A 24,596-nucleotide genomic window follows, 5' to 3' on the forward strand; every position below is an offset into this window, starting at 1 on the left:
TAAATTAAATAGATTAGGATTTATTCATAAAATAATTTAAAGTTATATTTAAATTAATATTTATTTTATATATTTTATATTAACAATAATTATTGCTATCGCAATGTATTCATTATGTTTTATAATTTTAAAAAAAATTTTTCAAGAAAGTAATCATTATTAATATAAATAAATTGTTATTGATATATGACAAAATTAAAATATTATGGTTTTAGAAAATTAATAATAAATAAATAATGATTTCAATTATTAGATTTCATAAAAAATTATAATATCATTTTTTAAATAAAACTTAAAGATATATAATATATAAATTATATATTGTATATTATTATATGCTGAATATATATGAATGAATCATTTATTTAAGTAATGAAACATTATTATGCTTAATAAAATATATTATTCCATATTATAATAAAATTGTTTTTGTAACTATTGTTGTTTTATATTAATATTATATACACGCAATTATTAAAATATAATGGCTATAAAAATTTTAAATTTATATTTGATATTTAAAATATACAAAAATTTTAATGAAAATATAATATTATTCTTTTATAAAAAGAATAATAATTTTAAAAATAATATTATATTAAAAATTAGAAATTTCTAATGTAATTTTAGTAATATTCTATTGTAAATATTAATACTAATTATTATAAATATTAATATTTTTAATAGTAAATAGACATTATAATTAGTTTAATAATTGCTTAATTTCATAAAGTAAACTATTACGATAAAATAATGTAATTACAAATCTAAATTTAACATAAATTAATCAATGTCATTAGGTTAGTCTTGATAGCATTCTATTATACTATGATTTAAATGACTATGATATAAGCGAAGTAAGTAATAAATTCAGTTTGCAATGAAATATGCCTAATATTTTCATTGATTGATCCCAAGGTTGTGTTCCAATTTTAGTTTATCTATAGAGAACCTTTTACGCTAATATATCTTTTATTGTAACATGCAATGCGCCAAATCTATTAAAATACAATTCTATGGGAGCTAGTACTTTCTAAATTGTTTGAAGAGATACGTACAGATTGTTTTATTCTGTTTCTAAATGTTGTGCAATTTCAGAGTTTAACTTTATATTACTACTCATTGATATTCATTTGTGATATATCAACTGCGTTTATTATGTGTGAAATAAAAATTATGTCAAACTGAGATGTGCGTTAATTTTCGTTTAATGAAATTATTTCGTTAAATTTCATATAATATGTATATAATTATGGTGTATTTAAAGAAGATATGATTAATGAATGGTAAATATATGAACTTTATTGTCATTGTCTCTTAAATATAATTTTATCTTTTTATCATATATTAATTATCATATAAGTCTCATTTTTATAGTTTTCTTAAAAATTTAAGATCAAGCATTATGCAATATATCTATTTAAAAGAGTTCCTTCAATTTTAAATACTTCCGATAATTTGAAAAAAATTATTTTTCATAAAAGTTAATCAATTTTTTTTAGCGGCTATAATTACAATGTAAAATTTCGCAAAAAATAATTTTTCAATAAAAAACGAAGATTTAGAAAAAGCGAAGAAAAAAAATTTCATTGAAAAAACAAAACATTTGAAAATGCCATTATTTGCTTTAAATTTTATAATATTAAAGTTTATGTAAAAATTTAATGACCTATCTACTGTGAAATCAGGAATATGAAATGAATGAACGGAAATATTTTTATAAAAAATGTTAAGTTTATATAAATTACATTTTACATATTAAAAATTCTTCAGTTCTTCATATTTTTCATATTCTTCATAAAAAAATTTTGTGAAAACAAAATCATGGAACCAACTTACCAAAAAAATAAGTATTTTAGTGTCCTATATATTAATATTCTCCATATTTTGAATTTAAGAATTAATGAATAATCTACATTAAAAATATCAAAAATTTATAACTCTTCTTGTTGTATTTCATCAAAAAATTTATCATTTGAGTAAATTGTAGTATAAATATAGATTATAAAAAATGTATTTCAATAATGAAAAAATATGATATGCTACTATCCTTGAATAAATATAAAAGATGCACATAATTTTTATATGTTATAAAATAAAATGAGAGATAATTTTCCAGGAAAATATTCCTGTTCATTGATTTCATATTTTTAATTTTATAGTCATTTTAAGGTTATATAAAACACCGTTGAACTTATATTAAAATAAGCAACAACATTATAAAATCTAAAATAGACAGCTTTTATTTTTTTTTTTTAAATTTTAATATCATAATTTATAGTCAATAAAAAACTGACTAACTTTTATTTAAAATGATCTTTTTTTTTAGATTATTGAATGTGAAAAAAAATCGTGACGATTTTTACATGGGATCTTCTGTACATATATATATCTACATATATGCATCGTATATTCCATATTAGAACAATGTTGATAGGTAAATATTATTTATTTGAAATTTGCAAATATTGAATGTATTAACAGTTTACGATTCAAACTTCTTAAATAATATATAAGTAATTCTTTGATTATAATAAATATACTCTTTGATTATATAATTAATGGTAAAATAGAAAATTGTGAAAATTAAATTCAGATTGTTACTTTAAAATTTATACAATATATACATATGATTTCTCAATACATATACATACATATGATTTTATATCTCGAGAAAAATATTTAAAAAATTTAAAAAATTTGAAATTAACTATAATATAAATATTTGTAAATTATATCACTTTAAATATCATTTTATATCTATTATTTCATGAAAATAAAAAAATTAAATAAAACAATAATTATCGTAAAATAATTATTGTATAAAAATAATTATATAAGATTAGTTAATCTTATTATTTTTAATTTATTTGAAACAATTTTTTAATATTATTTATTCAAAATAATTTAAATATAAGTTTGCAATTTTAACTTTTAGAAATATATGATTTGTAATAAAGCAAACAATTTGTAATAAATAATTAACATGTGAATATTTATAAGTAATAAAAACATTATGAATATATATATGAATATTTAGAGTTAAAATGAATTATTAATTATAATATTCAAATTATTAATTATAATATCAATATATATCAATTTATAAATTTTTATATTTGATAAATTGCATTTTTGTTATTTTTAATCTCTAAACTTTAACGCTCAATTATCAAATAATGAATGTTTTCAGAACATTTTGTAAGTTTAGAGAAATACATTATATAACATATTGTAAAACTTTAAACTAATTTTTATAAATATCTATAAATTCATTATAAATTTATCAGTTTATTAGCCACAAACACAAATTCATTTAAAATAAAACCATTTAAATATTTTTAATTACCAACGCGACATTACTGACATAAATCAGAAAAAATACGATAGAGTTTTATCGTTCTCATAAAATAAATTCACTCAAAAATAAATTATTTTTCTTTGAAATTCACTTTGAATGATCTTAAACCATAGATCATTGTACACATAAAAAAATAAATATTTTTTTTGTTTTTAATAAATAGAACTTTATTGTGTTGTTGATTTTTGTTGCTGAATTTTCAAAACTTATATATTTGTGTTTTTTATTAAACTAGATGAAACTATATCAATGAATGACAATGAATATACAAATGATAATAGAAAAAAAAAATTTATTAGATCTTTTTACTCTTAATATAGTTATTAAACTTCTTTTTTTTTTTTTTTTTTTTTGTATTATATATTATCGAAAGGATAAAAAAGTAATATATAGTAAGTAAGTAAGTAAATAAGTAATATATAGTTTTCTGCAAATTTTTTTTTTTTTTGCTTTTTATTATTCTGAAGGAATAAAGTATTAATTTTGGTCCACGTGTATAATATAATATAATAATCTTTATTTCGATCATGAAATGTTTATTTAATGATCTTCATTTTTGAAAAATTAATTAAAGAAATATTTAATGGTAATAATATTTAATGGTAAGTTAATTAAGAATTATTTATATATTAACAAATACATCTATCGAATGGGATCTCGAAATATTTTATTATCGGAATTGATCGTCTTAAATTGATCATCTACATTATAAAATAGTATATCGTTTAATCAGCACATACTACCGTTTACTTAGAAATATTATAAGAATGATATGTGATGTGCTTGATTTTCACATGGAAGAATTTTCTATGATCTATCTATTATATAATTTTCCAATCTTATTGTATTATGTATTTACGACAAATATCTATATATGAAATAATATCATTAAATTATAGTTTCTCATTCGTAATCAACTTTCCTCATCAAGATATTACAATGTCCTATAAGTTTCTTTCTTTTTTTTGATACGAAATGAATACACGATATTTGTTGTTTAAGATTGACTTATTGCGACTTATATATGAACCATTCTGCTCTATTATCTTCTTCCATTATTTCCTTTTCTTCTCTCATTATTTCCTTTTTCCAAAATTATTAGGATTTATTTTTTTAAATATTTCTCGAGGTGCATATTGCGGATTTTCAGCATGGCCTTGATAAAGTCCATATCCGTTGCTGCTGTGGCCTTCATTTTTCAAGTCAAAATTGCCAACTCTAAATCTCTAAACCAATTACAGATGGTCGTAATATTTGTTGTAATAATAATATCAGTGTATTCTAACCAGTATAAATCTCGTTTGCATTATCATCTTTTTTAAAGCAATAAAGCATAACTAATATATATAAAGCATAACTTATATAAGCATAACTATAAATAAGCATGCTGTAAATATTTCCTTTAACTATCCATATTGAACGATGAAAAAAGAAAAAAAGAAAAAAGTTTTAAAAGAGACTGTGTCACTAACGAAATGTATTTTAAAAAACTTTGAACGATTAAAACTGAAAAATAATTAATAGATAAGCCTGTATGTTCATATAAAAATAATCAGTTAAAATCATTTTTAGCATGGTACGAAAGAAACTTATGGGACAGCTAATATTTGCTCCAGCATGATATAGGAGTGAATATATTGATGATGAGAAACGAAATAATTTTGAAAATCTAATAGAATTCGCTTTTTTGCAAAAAGATTTCATATGATCGCTTCGTTCTATATATGTATAGTAATATGCTATTATATGATATTTTTATATTTACATTTTTTTTCATTACTATAAGGAATAATCAACAATGTTATTCATATTTCATGCTTTCACCGTTATTTATTTATGCTTTATTGAATCAGTTTATTATACATAAAAAAAATAAATTTGAAATTTGATAACTATATTAAAAATAAAAAGATTTTATAAAATAGTTATATAAGTTTTTTTTCTCTCTATTCTCATCAATTCAATGTTTAATATATGTTTCAATAACAAAAACTAGCAATATAATAAATTGTATTTATTAAAAACAAAAAATATTTATTTTGTTTTTTTAGTTATTTAGATTACTGATTAAAATTTTACGTTGGAAAACAAATTTAAAAAAAAAATATTAATTTTTTTGTTTATAACTTTTTTTAATTGTATAAAACAAAATTGTATAAAACAATAAATGTTTTACCAAACAATAATTTTTATGAAAAATTTTTTAAATTTTAAGTCTTAAAATTTTTTCTGTATTTCTTATAGTTTGCAAGCTATAACATAAAATCGAAAAATAATCGAATTTTTAAGGATTGATTTCACTCCCTTAAAATGATTTCGAGTAACAAAAAAAATTGCATAATACATACATAAACATTATATATCATCAAAATTTCATAATTTTTGAATTTCTGGTTCTAGTTGATCTTTTTTTGTTAGTTCAAGGAATCCGATAGTTTGAAAATTATTAGCATTAATAATGGTCTTTCAATAAAAAGAATTGTTAGATATTTGTCATTAATTTATATTGATATATTTTAAATCTTTATTATCTATTATTTATTCATATATAAAAATTTTAAACTTAATATTTAATATTTATAATGTAAAGTTAATATTTACTGATATATTTTGATAATAATTGATAATAATTTCTTCGTGGTGTAATCAATCAATTGATAAAACGAAATATACAATGTATAAAAAATTTAATCTCTTTGTTCTTTGCACATTGATATTAATATTAATGTTCTTTGCACATAAATATTAATATCACTAGTATAAGAAAAAATTTTTTTAATATCGGATGATATCTAATGCAATAATTATAATAATATAATTTTAATAATTGAAATATTATTAAGTTCTTATATATGTAAGTTGTAGAGATAATGCATTAATATTCAAATCATCATCATATTTTTAAAATTTACGAAACCTATCGAAATTCTTCGATATTTTTAATATTTATTTAAACGAAAGATATTTATGAAGATATTTTTAGCATTTTCCTAAAAAAATATATGAAGATATATAAATAGCTATATAAATAGATATATAAATAGCATTAAATATATAGCCATTTAACATTAGTTCTGTCATGAACATTTAATAAAGTTATCTCCATTATTGGATAGCAAGAAGCAAATAGAAATGAAATTCTTATTTTAAGTTATATTAATAATTAAAGACAAAGAAAATTAAAAAAATTAAAAAATAAAAGAAAAATTTAGAAAATAAGTTCAAGAAAAGTATTAAGTTAATTATATTAAAACCGAAAGAAAAAAATAAATATCATATGGTTTGATTTTAAAAAAAATAAAGGATTGGATAATGTTTATGTTATAAAAAATAACAGAGAAATATTCTGATGATGATAATGTGTATTATGTTTCGATAATTTTATTTATAATTATTATAAATTATATTAAAATTATTCCGATTTATTTATTTATTCCGATATATTAAAAATTTTTGCTATATATATCTGTAATATTAAATACCATTTTTTAACTTTTTAGGATTTTATATCAAAATTTACGTTTTATTATATATAACGTAATTATTATAACAATTTTGATTATTTTGATTATTTTCTTTATTTATTTATTTTATATATATTTAATATTATAATTTTATATTATTAATATTATAAAGTTAACTTATAAAGCAAGATAAAAAGAAAAAAATATTATATTTTTCTATTTATTTGAAAAAAAAAGTATTTGCCATTAGGAGAACTTCCTATACATATATATATATGTACATATATATATATATATATATATATATATATACTATATTTTACTATTCGAAAACTATTGAAATTAGTCCATTTATTTTTTTATTTTTCTTTTTATTTTTACAAATTAAAAATTGAAATCTCTTTTTTAAAATAACAATGGGTTAATTGTTATTTTTAGTTTTCAAAAATTTAATTTTTTATTAAATTTAATTTTGAATTTTTTCAATTAGAGTCAATCAGTGAATCAATTATTATTAGAATTTTTAAATAAAAAATTATCTAAATTCTTTTCCTTTAAATATTTTATAATTATAATGTTAATATGTTCATGAGAAATATTTGAAAAGTTGATTCTAGAAATAAAACAAACAAAAAAATTGGTACATAAAAATATTAAGATTTATTTATCATATTAAAAACAATTTAATTTTGTATTACATGAAGCGAAACTAAAGCAGAGCAAAATAGAATTATGATAGAGATAGACTTGTTCTCATGGAAATTTTAATTATTTATAACTTAAATGAGAATTTTTACTTATTTAACTGTTGAAATGGATATTGTGTTGACTACCAAATAATATATCTATTATTATCATATCTATTAAAAATAATTTCCAACAAAAATTTTTATCTTTATAATTTTATTTTTTAAATATATTTTAATATCTGTCTAATAAATCGATCTAATAAATCTCAATTGATATTTTTGTATATCAACTTTTATTTAGAATTGATTCATCAAAAATACTCCATGAGTATATTATCTTTTATCAAACAATTTTTTTAACAAAATATCATTTAAAAGATGAAATCAACATTTAAAACTTATTTTTTAAATAATTTTACACATTATAATAAATGTGAAATAAAGCAAAATTTATTAAAAAATAATTAAATTATATTCAAAAATAATTGAATTATGTTCAAAAGTAATTATATTAAAAAATGTTTAAAATTTAATCTCTATTACTACTATATACTTTATCTTTTGTAAAAAAAATTCTCAGATTTATTCTCTATAAAATATAAAAAATTATTTTCTACAAATAATTCTTAATTCTACAATTCTTTTTCTCTTTTAAAATTAGAATTTTTTGATTGAATACATTTTTTTGTAAAATAGTATTACAAAAATTTTTACACATTATGTGTTAAATGAATATAATTATAATTATATATATAATTATACATATAATTAATCTTGTTTTAAATAAAATCAAAATAGTTATTTATTTATTATTTATATTATCTAAAGATATAAAGATAATATAAATTTATTTAAATTATTTCAGATTTTGCTATAATTACAAATCCTAAATACCTAAGAAGATTTTCACATTATATAAATATTAATTTTATAAATTACATTAACTCATGAAATAAAGAACAAAAATGATTAGGTGATCAATTATTTCAAGTATTTTATATCTAATACATCGATGATATGAAAAAAAATGCAACGATGTTATTTTCTAAATAACATTTTAATTTCTACAAAGATAATGTGATTATGATAATAAAACGGAATGAAATTTAATATAAAATCAAAATTGATCTTCAAAACTATTTTTAATATAAATATAATTTAAATATAACAAGAGATTAAGATATAAAGAGATAAGATATTAGAGATAAGATATAAAGAGATTAAAATATAAAGAGATATAAAGAGGTATAAAAAAAACTTGAAAATATTAAAAATCTACTTATCTATATTATTGTTAAAATGAAATTTAATACTAAATTTTATCTATTTTTCTCAAATATTTTCTATAGATTATCTTATCTTATCTTTTATCTTTGACTCAAAATTGATCTTTTGTTTTTAATTAATATCATTTTTAATAAAAACACATTTTTAATTATATAATAAATTTAATACAGATTTTATTTTTGATTCAAAATTCTTTTATTTTTAATTAATATCTTCGCAAATCAATATTTTTCTGCAAATCACCAGAAAATATAAAATCAATAAATAGTTATAAAATAAAAATTATTAAATTTATGAGTGATTAAATAATATTTGAAGTGAAATTATATCTTTATGTTCTCCTATTTTTTTAATATAAAAGCAATGAAAGAATCATGAAAAAAATTGATGAAGAAGACACAAATCGGAAAAACCTTGAACTTTGACAAATATGGATGTACCCCTTTTCCCAATACCACCAACTCTTGAGTGTGTTACAACGCCTGTTAGTGATGTGATAGATATTGCAAAGTTGACACCTATTTCATTATCCACTGTTACGTGTGCTCGTAAACATGTTGAAACAAAAATGCATAAAGCTATTGGAATCCACAAAATACGATATTTCACCAATAGAACCAATAGAAATTTAATATATCCAAAAGACAAAATCAAACATCGTGTTACTGAATTTCATGTAACAATGACAGAACCACAGAAGAATAATGAAAATGAAGACAATGATGATGTAGTTTATGCAATTGGTATGGCCAATTTCTATTAATTTTTCTATTATTATATTGATAAAATATTAAAGTATTTATATTTATATATCCTTAATTGTATTAAACATAATGAATTAAAATATTTTATTCCATTAGAATTTAAATTTATTTAAATGTTAAATTTATTTTGTTAAATTAAATATAAATATAAATGTTAAATTAATGTTATTTAATTTTAAAAATAAATTCTTTTTAATTTTAAATATGAAAATATGTATTTTAAATGTATATTTTATTAATAAATAGATATTATCTTAATTATTCATTTTTCATTTTGATCTAAATCTAAATATAATTAATTTTATATCTTATCACAAAAAAATTTACTTATTCTTTTATAATGTAATATTTAAATTCATATATTACTCTTCATATTTTATTTATTTATTGATACAATGAAATGGAAAAATATTCGATAATTATTAATTATTATTTTCCTTAATTATTTAGTTTTATATTTTTTATATTATATACATATATTTTTTAATTTTTATTAAATCTATCTAATTTTCAATATATATATTTGAATTATTATATATATAATTGAAATTTGTAAACTGAATTACAGATATAATAAATATATAAATCAGTTTTAATGAACATATAAAAACAATATTATTATATATTGAACAATAATAAAAATAATAAAATTAAAGAAAAATATAATGATGACTCAATTAAGTAAGATATCTTATATACTTCAAGCGTGTTAAAATTCTTAAATTTTTTTATAATTTATTTATTCTCAAAGTTGTTTATATAAATTTAATTATTATTTATAATATAATATATATAGTATATAGTATGTAAAATTATAAAAAATACACATTTTATAATCATATTATTGGTATATTCTATTCTTGATATATTCTATATTGATATATTCTATTCTTGGTTTCATTAATAATATCGCATTAAGAAGACTGAATCAATACTTAAGGAAAAGCTGAATTTAGGACAACAAAACATAATATAGAGTTTAAAATTGAAAATTAAATCAAAGCGAATTTTTTCAATTGCTAAGTAAATTTTAAATCATATAGTTTATATATTTTTATTTATTTTATAAATATTGTTTTATGTATATTATAATGCATTATGTACATTTTTATTTATATTAAAATGTATTATTAAAACATAAGCTACAAAAAAAATAAAAAAAAATTTATATAAATAAAATTAGATATTATATATATAATATAAATAATAATATAAATAACATAATAATATATTATAAAGATTCGTTAAGCTTATCGTTATTAAATAATATTAATCTCTGAATAATATTTATCTATATATTATATATTAATCTCTAAATAATATAATCTTAGAATAAAAAGAAAAAGAAATTTTATATAATTTATAATTATATTATAACATATTTTTTTTATTAATTCTTTTCATTTATGTTTTTCATTTTTTATTATTTGTACATATAGTAATTATAAATCTAAAATGAAATCTTAAAGATTGCAGTAAATTAAATATTTTTAAAATATTATAATAATTTAATTTATTATTCTTAGATACACCTACGACAATTTCAGAAGAAATTTCTCCGCGATATAAAACAACGGAAAATTTGGAAAAATTAACAAAATCAATTGCTATTCAAACAATAGTTGGATTACCATTACGATTAAGAATTTTACCATCTGTTAAAGACATTGTTCAAGAAAAATATGTAAATTCAACAGATATCGAAGGATTTTCTAAAATATGGAAATATATTAGATTTGTAGGAAGATTATCACTTTCGTTATTTGGTAAAAAATGAGTAACAATTTTTTTTTATTTATAATTTATAATTATTATTAAAACTATTAAAAGGAATAATTTAATTATTCTAATATTATTACAATAAATTTTAATAATTTGATTTTATTATTTATATGATTATATATGTATATATATGTACAGGATTAGCATGGCTATTAACCATTTGGGCTATTGTTGGTGCAATAGTTTTTTGTGCTATTGAAGGACCACGAGAACGTGAACAAGTTATAAAATTAAAAAATATGCAAAAAGATTTAGCAATTGGTTTAGCAACAGAATTGAGACAATTGCGTACAGAAAAAGAAGAAGATCTAGAGCCACTTTGGAGCAATAAAGTGAAACAATATGTAACGAAACATGAAAAATTATTATTAATGGCAGTTAATTCTGGATATGGTGAAAATGAAAATAGTGGAGAACTTTGGACATTTCCTGGTTGCATCCTATTTGCTCTTTCGCTTCTCACTACTCTTGGTAATTTAGATTTATTTTTTATTTAATGGTAATTATAATAAATATAAAAATATTAATAATATCATTTTAATTGAAAGATTTTATTATTACTTTCAAATAATCAAAAATATAATTTTAGCAACTTTTCAATGTATTTTCAATAATATATTTTCATTCAATTCATATTATATATATTTAAATAATATTAATATAAATATAATAATAAACTATTAAATAAAATATAATAATTTTAATAAATATAAAATTTATAAATATAATTATATGCTGTTATAAAAAAATTCATCTAAATTGAGAATTATAATTTTAGTAAAAGTTTGTGTAAATTGTAATATTTATAATAATTTATATTCTCTATGCATATAATATAATATAATTATTTTTTTGTTAATGAGGAATGCTTTTAAGAAGATGAAATTTCAAAATTTCAGCATTTTTTCTTTTTTTGAAAATATTTCCCATTAGTCAAAAAAAATCATGTATTATATGTATTTATTATTCTCTATATATACACAAACTTTTATTAAAATCAGAATTAAAAGAATTTTTTTGTAACATAATATATAAATGATTTTATAAATCATTATATTTTTATTTCTATTAATTTTTTTATTTGTACTAACAAGTTAATTTTATTTCAATTTATTTCATTCGTAGGTTTTGGTGCTCCGGTTCCACGAACGACAGCTGGTCGAACAGTAACCGTTATTTTTGCAGCAATTGGTATACCTGCACATTTTCTTTTAATTATGAATCTTGGCCTTTTATTAGCAGTGCGGTTACAAAGATATGCCATATCAAGAAAGTTTGTTGACCAAACAGATTTAAGCTATTTAATGCCATTAATGCCTAAATGGATTAAAATAATGCCCTTCGTTTCTGTAGGTAAAATCATATATATAGACATATAATATATATTATACATATATAATATATATAATATATAATATATAATATATATAATATAATATATATATATAATATATAATATATATATATTATATAATTTAGCTATAATTTTTAAAAATTAATATCAATTTGTTAATATGATTTATTATGAAACTGATAATGAAAATGAATTTTTTTTTCTTACAATTGCTAAGACATTTTCAGATATAGAATTTATATACATCATTATTAATTATATAATTTAATTTAGCAAAAAATTTTTTATCTAATGTAATGTATGATTTCACTCATTTGTAGTCATGTAATAAAAAAAAATATTAAAAAAAAAATTTATTGACATACCAAGTATATAAGTATAACAAATGATAGTAATAAAAATTTCAGAAATAATTTATTTTCATAACGAAACAAAAGTTATTTCGGTTTTTTAAATAATTCGAAATTATATATATTTTTTTTATTATATTTTAGGATACATTAATAATGAATTCAAAAATATTAAATATTATATAAATTTAATATATTATATCTAATTTTTTTTTATTGCATCGTATTCTAATCATTACAAGAATAAAAAGTTTTACAGGAATTATGTATTGTATTTTAATTATTTTCTTAAAAAAAAATTAAATTTCCGTTAGTTTCTGAATTCATTTTATATTTATAATTTGTTTATATTCTTTAATTAATAGTAAGAAAAATATCATTTATTATGATATGTAAATACTCTAGATCTATTATTATACATACACACTTTCTTTTTTTTTCTCACTATTTGTGAAAAAAAGTGAGATCGAATTCATATTTCTAAAAATCTCTATATATATATTGAAACATATTGCGATACGTGTGTATCAATTAAATTGATGAATTTAAATTAATGGTTCATGAAAATTGGAAATAGTAATGTTTCAACCTCATGTGATACATTAATTTAAGTTCATTATTGCATACATGTATTTCAATGTATACAAAAATTTTTAGAAATACGAGTTCAGTGTTGTTTAAATAACGAGAAAAAAAAAAAAAAAGGAAGATATTCTAAAATGTTTTGTCAAAAATACAAGCAAAGAGAATGATCGAGCGCGAAAATAAAATAGCAAAAACGTTTATGAAACAAATTTACGTTGCGATCAATATCTTTTCAAATGCGTCTAATTTTCTTTTTTCTTAATAAGTTTTCGCTCTTTTGTTTATAAATGGAGAGAAAAAAGCAGAGATTGCCATGACTTGGTGGTAATTGTACAGGATTTTTTGTTTTTCTTCGATGCTTGATACATCGTATTGTTCATGTTACAATATAAAATATATAATAATTGTAAATATGAAGTAATATATATATATATATTATATATATATATATTATATATTATATATATAATTATATACTATAATTATATATAATATAATGATATAATAAATGTTATTTTTCTTATAATTAACCAAAGAATGTAAACAAATTATAAATAAAATGAATTCAAAAAACTAATGAAAAATCAATGGAATTTTATTTATTTATGGAATTATAATTTTAATATTTTTAAAAAAAAATAATTGAATATATATATATATATATATATTTCTTTTATATATTTTTTATTCTTACGTATAATGATATGCGTATGTATAATGATAATAACGCGTATTAATAATTAAATTAAAAAAAAATATGATATAATTAAAAAAATTAAATAATCGGCAATGTATTAACATATTTAACATATTCTTTTGATGAAATTATTTTACAAATTTTTTTAAATAATAATCAAGAAGTGAATTGAAATATTCAAGATGAAGTCAGTGATAATAGTAGTAGTAACGAAGATAATCATATCGTTTTGAGGAATTCATAGAAATAAAACAGAAAAATTGAAGAAATGTGATTTATTATTTATGTGATTTAATTTTATATTTAATTTTTTAATTTTATTAAAAAAAGAAATATTATATAATATTGTTCCTTTTTAATTTTATATTGTATATGTAAAATTATAAGTAAATTCATTTTATTTGACCTTAAATATTAAATAACATTAAATGACTTGTTCTAATATGTAAAAATTCTCTTGAATTTTTGTTTTATATTATATCGTTATATATTATTTTCGTGTAGAAATGATTCTATTTAACTTTTTGATTCAAATTATATTTAATAATGTAAATATAAAATGTCTTAATATAATAAGATATTAAATTAAATAAAAGAAATAATATTAAACTTAAAAAATCACATTTTATTTTAAAAAATAATTTAAAAAACAATTCCTTAATATGATATTCTGTATATATTAATATAATTAATATAATTTTTTTGCAGAAATTTGTATTTATTATTAAACTAATTAAATCTAATTTTACATATTGTAATAATTTTCTCTTGCAAATTTTTGATATTATTAATTGGCAATTGATTGATAATTAATAAATTGATGAAAATCTGTTAATTATGCTAATAATGTAATCTTAGAATATATATATATATGTATACGTATATATATTAAATGATTAAATATTACTATTTTGATTCTTAAATTTAATTTTGTTATAAATTAATTATCATGTTTTTACATTCATAAAATATATAATAAAAAAAAATTTATATATTTAAAAAATTCAATATATTTTCATTTCAAAAAATAAACTATTTTTAAAATACAACAGAAGTTATTATATTATTATATTACTTATTATATTATTATTTGTAACAAATAAAAAATTTATAAACAAATATTTTTGACAATAATCGAAAAATTATATACGCATTGATCAATTTAACACAATATTTCTGAACCTATATTTAGAATCACTATGGAACAGTAAAATGATTTCTAAATGATCATAAAAATTATTTTTACTTATTGTTATATTAAAAATTATAAAATTATAAAAATAACAGAAATTTGTACAATGTATCATGAAATTGTAACAATGATTTATCAGATATTTTCAATCATTTGATATAAAAATATTTTATAGAATTAGTTTTTAATTAGTTATAAATTGAAATATTTAAAATTTCCAAGTTCTTTTCTTTGTTTTCTTTCTTCGATCAAGTTATTTTGGTTTTTTTTTTAAATGACATATTTTTAACTGCATAGTATTATAGCTATTATTGAACAATCTATTACATTATAACCGTTGAAATAACTTTGGATTTAGAAATATGAAGTTAAAATATTATTATGAAAAATTATTTTATTTGGATCAAATTATTTGAAATAAATTATTAATATAAATATATTACATTATTATTTAAATATTAGTTATTAGTTTCGGATTCCAAATATTAGTAGCATTGCATCGTGATATAAATGGATGTATATTCGAAAAACAATAATATAATAATAATAATATAATATAATATAATAATAATAATAATAATATAATCAATAATTAAAAATAAATAATAAATAAAATAATAATTACAAAAATTCGATCATGTAAATGTTTGAAAAATTATTTATTATATTATATTTTATTTTCATATCGTAGAATCATCATAAAGTAAAATAATAAATGTAATAATTTCTAAAATCATAAGTATAAATATTAAAAAAAAAAAATTAAAAAAGGAAAATATTTTATGATTAATATGTTAGAATATCTAATCAATTTTATATTTACAATATTCTTTGAAAAATATTAATGAGTCTATAATTAGCATATGATAATAACATTATGATAATAACATAATTATATTCATCCATAGAATTAAAAGAAAACTAAATTTTAACAAAAAAAAAATTTTCAATATTTGAACTATTTTTTCGATATTCGTTTTACAAATTTTTATAGAAGTATATAAGAAGTCTATTGCAACAGCAATTCTTAAAAAATTAATATAAAATCTTCTTTCACAAAATTATAATAATTTAAAGATCAGCAATTTTTTATTAAAATTAAAATTAAACTAATAATAATTGTAATACTTCAGAATCTCTTTTAACAATCTCGAATTTTAAAATACATTCAACTCAATCTGATTAATTGGATTCCCGACATTTTCAAATTCTCTATCTAGATTTAGATATACATATATATATCGCTTTTTAATTTTTATCTAATATTAAAAAATATTTTAAATAAATATTAAATAAACAAAATAACAAGATATTTATTATGTTAAAGATCAATTTTTTAATGGAATTTTTTAAATGGAATTTTTAATGCATTAATCGATATAGTATATTATATAAAAATAATTAGTTTCATATTATGTTTATGAAATAACTTATGTTTAACTTATGTTTATGAAATATTTTAATTTGTTGAATTTTTTATTTGAATTTAGTCAAATTTATTTGTACTAAAAAATATGCATTCGAAAACAATATATCAAAAAATTATATTCCATTTAAAAAATGAAATTGATTTTCATATAACTTCTATAAATCTAGATAGATTATTAATGCTAAGTTATGTTATCTCCATTCAATTTTTGTTTGAAACATTCTTTAATATCATCAAAAGTAAATAAAATATTTAAAGTAATCAACTTTTACTATTTTGTATGCAAATATCTGTATACAAGATATCTCGTCTGATATGTTGATTTTTTCAATATTATTCAATTATTACTCACAAAAAAATTTTCAGTTAAAAATTGATATTAAAAAATACATATTTTGATGTTATTAATTATTTAATGATATGATAAAGATTATAAAGAAATTTTACTTTTTTAAGTAGAATTATGTATTTTTTGAAAATTTTATTATTATATTAGTATATTAAATTTTATTATATTAACGAAAATTTCATTTTTTTATAGTATTTTACTATTTACGAAAGGAACGAGAGATATTAATATACAAATATATAATCTGATCAAACACTTTTATAATCAATATATCAAAAAATTTCATTGAAAGTTGAAGAACTTCATTATAGAAATAAATATTTAATTCATTTTTTCAAGTAATCATTTTAATTTATTTACTTAAATTTTATATATAATATAAATTTATAAATATAATTAAATGATTATATTATATATATTATATATATAAATAATTATATTATATAATTAAATATAAATATAATTAATAAAATTAAAAATATATAAATTTTATATATATATATTTATATATATATTGTGATATCAATTTTTTTGATATATCTCACTAAAATTTATTCAATGATTAAAGTTTCAATAGAAAAAAATATATAATTATCTCTTATACAAATGCTATCTTGTTTCATAAATCTTGTCTCATAATAAATATAATATACAGAATATAATCATATATAATATATTATGAGTTAAATTATTTATGAGTTAAGTGATTATAAATATTATAAATATTCTATAATGCATATATGATATACATATTTTATATATAACATGAAATATTATATTTGATATCTATAATAAAACATTAAATTATTCCTATAAAATAGGATTAAAACATTTTTAGAGAATCGATTCTAAATTTATATTTTTTGATTTCAAAAAACCGAACTATTATATTAGCCATTGGTTAACAATAACTTTGATTTTGCTGTCACTTCAATTTTAATAAATAAACTTGAGTTAAAAAATTTCAGAAATTAAATTACGTAATGAAAAGAATACATAGAATAGATAGAATACTTTAAAAATATTTATTAGATTTTGAATATTTTATAAGAAATTTTTTTTTGAAATTAAATAAAGTTTAAGATTAAGATTTATTATTAAAAATAATTTTCTTTTACAACAATATACGCTTTATGAAGTTTTATATCAAAATTCTAGAGAAAATAAAAGTTTGAAAATGTTTTATTTAAATTTTATATTTAAAATTTTGTCATATATAGCAATTTGATTAAATTTAATTTCATTGGAATTTTATTTATGAAGATACTTGAAAAATAATAAAATAAAAAAAAATAAAATAATAAATATTTTATAATAATAATGATAATATGTATTAAAATGCCAATTTATTAACTGTACTATAACAAAATTCGAAGAATTTTTTAATATTTTACAATTTATTAAAAAATTGATATAAAACATATTCTATAGAAAAAAATTATTTTTAGTAATTTCAAGCATTATTTCTATTCTATCAATAATAACATTTAAATATATCTCAAATAAGATATCATCAGAAAGGCAAAATTTTTTAATTCTATATTTATAATAAATATAAAATATGATACCATTTATGACTATTAATTGTTTCAGTATATTACAAACCAATCACTATAGATAATATCATTGTTTCCGAAAATTAAAATATTTTTCAAAATATGAATATATTATATCATATACATTTCATCTTTATCATTAAATATTTGCTTATATATATTTTGATAAAAAATAATTTTTTTTTTTACATATAAACGAAGACATTCTGTTATAAAATTTTTTTAACAAATATTTCATGTTTCATCTTATAATTATCTTTTTTTTTTTTTAGATATTTATTTTATGCATTGGTCAAATTTTCTTATAATTATATAAGAAATTATTAAAATAATGCATTAAAAAATAAAGAAAATATAAAAGTAATCAATAAATATGAAAAAAGTAATCATAAAGAAAGGTATCATTTTTTTCGTATTAAAATAAAATATATTTTATATAATATATTCCATAAAATATATTTCATAAAATATATTTATGATAAAGAAGAGCTTAGATTCATAAATTTTAATTTTTTTTGTTGCAGTAAATTATTACTTATATTTCATTTATAATAAAAGATTCATTTCGATTATAATAAATAATTTATTATAATGAGTTTAAAAAATTTAATATTATTATATAATGTTATATATGTTATTATATAATGTTATAAAATCTCTATGTATTTATTATTTATTAATTAGTTATTTAATTACTTAAATATTTTTTTAATTTATATATTAAATTTTTGTAATTTATGATTATTTATTTATATTTTATTTTTATTTTTTTTATTTGTAATTTGTGTTTAAAATAACTTATTTTAAATTTCTAAAAATTTTTAAATATTTCTTTTACTTCGTAATATATGAATATTAAAAGTAGTAAGATTTAAATTATTTAAAAAAAAAATTGTCTTAGAAAACAAATTTTTTAAATAATTTTTTTTTTCAAGATTTTTCTAGAAAAACGTAGAAAACTATTTTTTTTATATTGTATTTTGTAATATTAACAAATATTCAGAAGTGCAAAAATACCTAACAATAAATTATGATTCTAAAATTATATTGAATAACAAATAAGTTATCAAACCAATGTTAAAATATAGTTATCATATTTATTATTTTTATTATTATAATAATACAGATTGCTTTATGTGAGACTTTGGTTTAAGGCATACGTTGAGTTACATAAGTTTCATCGTGTGAAAGTTAATTATAATTAATTAATACTTTAATTAATACTTATTATTAGCAACGTTTATTATTAAATCTCGTCTTTATCTTAAAGTTTACCAGTTGCATATTCTTATATCGTATTGTTATTGTATATAAACCAAAGACACAATGTAATTTCTGTATCATCATTACGAAATGTATTAAAAAGAGATATTTATCAAAACGCAAAAAATAATTTTTATTTCTTGTTATAATTCCATAATGGCTATATTTTTATAATTTTCTTGTATATTGAAATTTAAATATATATTATAAAGAGTGTTCACATTATTATATTAATATATTAATATTATTATATTAATATTATTATATTAATATTATTATATTAATATTATTATATTAATATTTTTGCAAATAATAAGTATTAGAAAAGTATGAAGAGAAAGAAGTTTTCTATGATAATATGAATGTACATCATACAAATATTTTATATTTATAGTATTTTTTGAAAAATAAATTCAAAAAATATTTTTTTAAAAAATATATAAGTATATATTTTATGTTTTATTTATTATGATAGAAATTTTTTTTTAATATAATACTTTCTAATTACTTATAATATAGTCTTTTTAAAATCATTAGTACTTTTTATTAGAAAAATATATGCATATTTACATATTATATTTTTTATTATATTTTATATATAAAAAAAATATAATTATATTATATAAATAAAAATTACAAATAAAAAAATATATTGAATAATAGTAAAATAATAATTTTCAAATGGTTTTGAACACTAAAATGACAATGATGAAATTATCACAAGTAACATTTTAAAATAGTATCTATTAGCAATTATATATTGTCTAAAACGAATATATATATATATATCATGAATTTTGGTACTTATTTAAATATTTCTATTGAAGTAGTCACACAAATTTTAATTATGCAATTTATCATGCCATCTGAAATAATATAATATTGATATCCATTTTCTTTTAAAAAAAAATTTAATGAGATTAGATCTAGTAAATATTTAATCTAATGATTTTATATTGGCAATGAATATTTCAATAATTACCTAAATAATAATATTAGTATATTTGACACAATTTCATAAAGACTAAATCATTTTTTAGCAATTTATTTAAGTTATTTAATAAAAGTATTTTGAATTTTTATATATATATATAAAATGTCTCATTAATAAAATGAAATCTAATAATTATGGTATTTAAAATTCTACATCAAACATTTATTGATTACAGTTTTTGTCTATTTAAAAAAATAATAATTATTAATTTGTCTCATTCATTATAACATTCATTATATTGTTATTGCCAGATATTTTAAGTTTATTTATAAAAAAAGAAATTAATTTTGATATCATTCTAATATTTTCTAATTCATCACTATTTTAATCTGAAAATCATAATGCTAATATTTTTATAAAATTTTTTATCTGTTACAATTGTATTTTTTTATTCAATTTTTTTAAAAAATGCAAAAAAAAATATTGTTAATAAATGCCTTTTTTTAAAAAATATGATTTCGCAAAAATTAAAAAATGAATGTAAAGAAATTTTTTCCGAAATATTTCTTCCAAAATTATTTAAATTATGCATTTTTTTAAAATAATTTTCATATAATTAAAAAGAAAATTAGATATTTAGATGTTTTTTAACTAGCTAAGACATTTTATATAATAAATAATTTTCGTTCGCATAAAAATACACAAATAAAAATTATTATATATATTTATAGTAATTAATAATTTTTATTAATTAATTTTTATTAGTTAATAATTTATTACTATTATAATAAATTATATGTTATAATTTATTACATTTCGATAATTGAACATAAAATTTTCAAAACTATTACTAATAAATGAAATAAATATAGAAAAATTGAAAGATATCTTTTACTAAATAAATATAATATTTTATCAAGGATTTTAAATTTTTTATTAATTGAAAAATATTTTATTTATATCGACATTATAAAACGTTAAATATAATTTCAAATATAAATGAATGATAATGAAAAAAAAAATATAAATTCTATTAAATATCTAATTATATTCAAATATAAATCGATCGAAATTTTTTAAGTAATAAAATTAAATAAAGAAACAATCTTTAGTAAAACTATTGAAAATATATTTTTTTTATTATTATAATTCAGTTATAAAGTTAATTTAAAATAATTGTATTATTTTAAAATAAATAATTATATTATTTTAAATTAATAATTGTAATATTTTAATAAAATAATTGTATTATTTTAAATTACAGCCACTTATTATCTATTGGGAATTCTATGTTTTGGAGTAGCCAGATCCAGGCCGATTGCAGCAAGCGTTCTATTTCCCCTAGATTTTACGGCTGCTGGTGGTCTTTCAACAATAGCTGGCTATGTGCGAATATTATATGGTCTTTATTTGGAAGGTGCGGTCACTATTGCTGCTGTTGCAGTTGCAGTCTTGGGTGTATCAACTACTCAAAGTTTAACCAATATTGGACTCAAATATGGTTTATTAATCGAAGCTTAATATTCTTAATAAATACTTTATATATATAATAAACATATATATGAAAAATAATTTTACTGAATCATTTTAACGTATTTTATATGAAATGAACATTATGAATAAAAATACTTTGTAACACAATATTATAATCGTATTCACTTAGAAATATACAAATAAATAAGAGATTTAATAAATAAATAAGAATATTTATTACAATAATATAAAATGTCAAAAAAAAATATTGTACTTTTATAACAAAATGTGGAACATATTTCATTAAAATAAGAAGTTAAAAAATTTTATATATTTAAAAGAATTATATATATGTATATATTATATATAATATAAATACTATAATTATATATAATATAATTATAGAAATTAAAATAAATACAAAAGAATATAAAAATATCTGTCAAAACTTTATTAAATTTCAAGCAATTGAAGTTTGTGTTAAATGAAACAAAACAAAGATAAAACAATGGCAATATAACAGAGATAAAATCGTCATAAATAAATTTTACTAATATTTTTATATACTTATTTTTATATTTATTTTAATTTGTAGAATCAAAAGATATATCAGATCCATGAATATATTAATTGTATATGAAATATATAATATAATAAAATAATAAAATAAAATAAAATACAATAAAATATTAATAATAGCACTTGACATTAAATTATATATTATTCAAAAATTTTATATATTTTATACAAAAATTTCGACCGAAAAATTAATTATTATATTATAAATTATTATTATACTTTAAACTTCGTAAAAAAAATTGAATCGTCAATACATTCATTTTAAAGTGCGAAATTTTTTATCTTAAACTTTATTTCTTCTATATTTTTTAAGTATGATTTATGTATGACAATTTCTCTTTATAAGTTATAGTTCAAAAATCGATAATTTTTTGTTCAAAATTTAATGTTTCTTTAATTTTATGAAATAGTTATATTTATGATATTTTGAATTTAAATATTATATTTTTTATTAATGTATATAATATATATAATATTATATATATTTTATATATAATATATAATATATTTTATTATATTATTTTATATTATATTTATTTTATATTATATTATATGTGTATTATATATGTAAAATTAAAATTAAAAATAATTTTTAATTATTTTTAAATTATTTTAAAATTGTTAATATTAATTTATTGTTATCTTCATAAACTTACATAATTCAATTAAGTTTTAAAACGTTAATTTTTAATATTATTTTTCAATTTAAATAATATTTTAATAAGATATGATTTTTATATTAAAAATATATTATATGTATATACAATCTATTATTATGAAGAACTAATGAATAAAACATTATGTATATATATATAAAATAACAATATAATTATATATAAACATGAAAACATAAAATATGTTATTACAATATATATTTTGAAAATAATATAATGTATATCTTTATTAATAAATTATCTCTTTCATTTTATAATTATATTTAAAAAATTTAATATGAATATCAATTTGCATTATTTTATAATTACTACATAATTACTACATATACATTGCTAAAATTTAAAAAATCATAATTTTTTAATATATATAAAATTGAATATTTAAATAATTGATTATTGAAAAAATTATTTAAACTAGAATATTAATTTTAAATTATATAGGTTTTAACATTTAAATTCTATTTATTAAAAAAATATTTTTGTCTTATATATTAATATTTTTCAAAACATTTATTTTTTATGACTTATAATTTTTATTATTATATTATTTATATTTATATATAAATGAAAATAAAATATATAATACATTTTCTATTACAATAAAATATTTATATAATTTTATATTAGAAATAATATTAAATTTTCTTCATTAGTTACAGTAAACATAAAATAAAAAGAAAAAGATTCACAATTTGAAAACAAACAAATTTTTTAGAATAAATTCAACTATTTGCTTTCTATTTTTGCATATACACACAATATAATTAAATCAATAGATTATTTATGTTGTAATTTTATGTTTTCTTCTTATTTT

The 24,596-nt window shown here is 16.3% G+C and overlaps 1 protein-coding gene across 3 annotated transcripts; it reads left to right on the forward strand.

Annotated features, from left to right (window-relative positions):
• The first annotated feature begins 931 nt into the window (after positions 1–931).
• Positions 932–22,662, forward strand: LOC122719256. 3 transcript variants are annotated; one of them, XM_043944918.1, is made up of 7 exons: positions 932–1,286; positions 2,330–2,437; positions 9,163–9,544; positions 11,092–11,331; positions 11,486–11,818; positions 12,473–12,700; positions 22,321–22,662. In XM_043944918.1, the coding sequence occupies exons 3-7, from the start codon at positions 9,232–9,234 to the stop codon at positions 22,575–22,577; spliced, it is 1,371 nt and encodes a 456-aa protein (XP_043800853.1). In that variant the 5' UTR covers positions 932–1,286; positions 2,330–2,437; positions 9,163–9,231; the 3' UTR covers positions 22,578–22,662. The 3 variants fall into 3 exon arrangements, with proteins under 3 accessions (XP_043800853.1, XP_043800855.1, XP_043800854.1); XM_043944920.1 differs by having other exon boundaries at positions 12,473–12,696; positions 22,321–22,499; XM_043944919.1 differs by lacking the exon at positions 2,330–2,437.
• The last annotated feature ends 1,934 nt before the right edge of the window (positions 22,663–24,596 follow it).

The sequence above is a fragment of the Apis laboriosa genome, unplaced genomic scaffold, assembly GCF_014066325.1.
Source record: "Apis laboriosa isolate Shangri-la unplaced genomic scaffold, ASM1406632v1 scaffold71_cov137, whole genome shotgun sequence".
Lineage (NCBI taxonomy): Eukaryota > Metazoa > Arthropoda > Insecta > Hymenoptera > Apidae > Apis > Apis laboriosa.

Excerpts from the sequence above, each read along its gene's own strand:
- LOC122719256 (XM_043944918.1), top strand. The coding sequence starts at position 9,232 with ATGGATGTACCCCTTTTCCCAATACCACCAACTCTTGAGTGTGTTACA. Across the intron at positions 11,819-12,472 it reads TTCGCTTCTCACTACTCTTG|GTTTTGGTGCTCCGGTTCCA; the intron begins GTAATTTAGATT and ends TTTCATTCGTAG. Across the intron at positions 12,701-22,320 it reads AATGCCCTTCGTTTCTGTAG|CCACTTATTATCTATTGGGA; the intron begins GTAAAATCATAT and ends TTTAAATTACAG.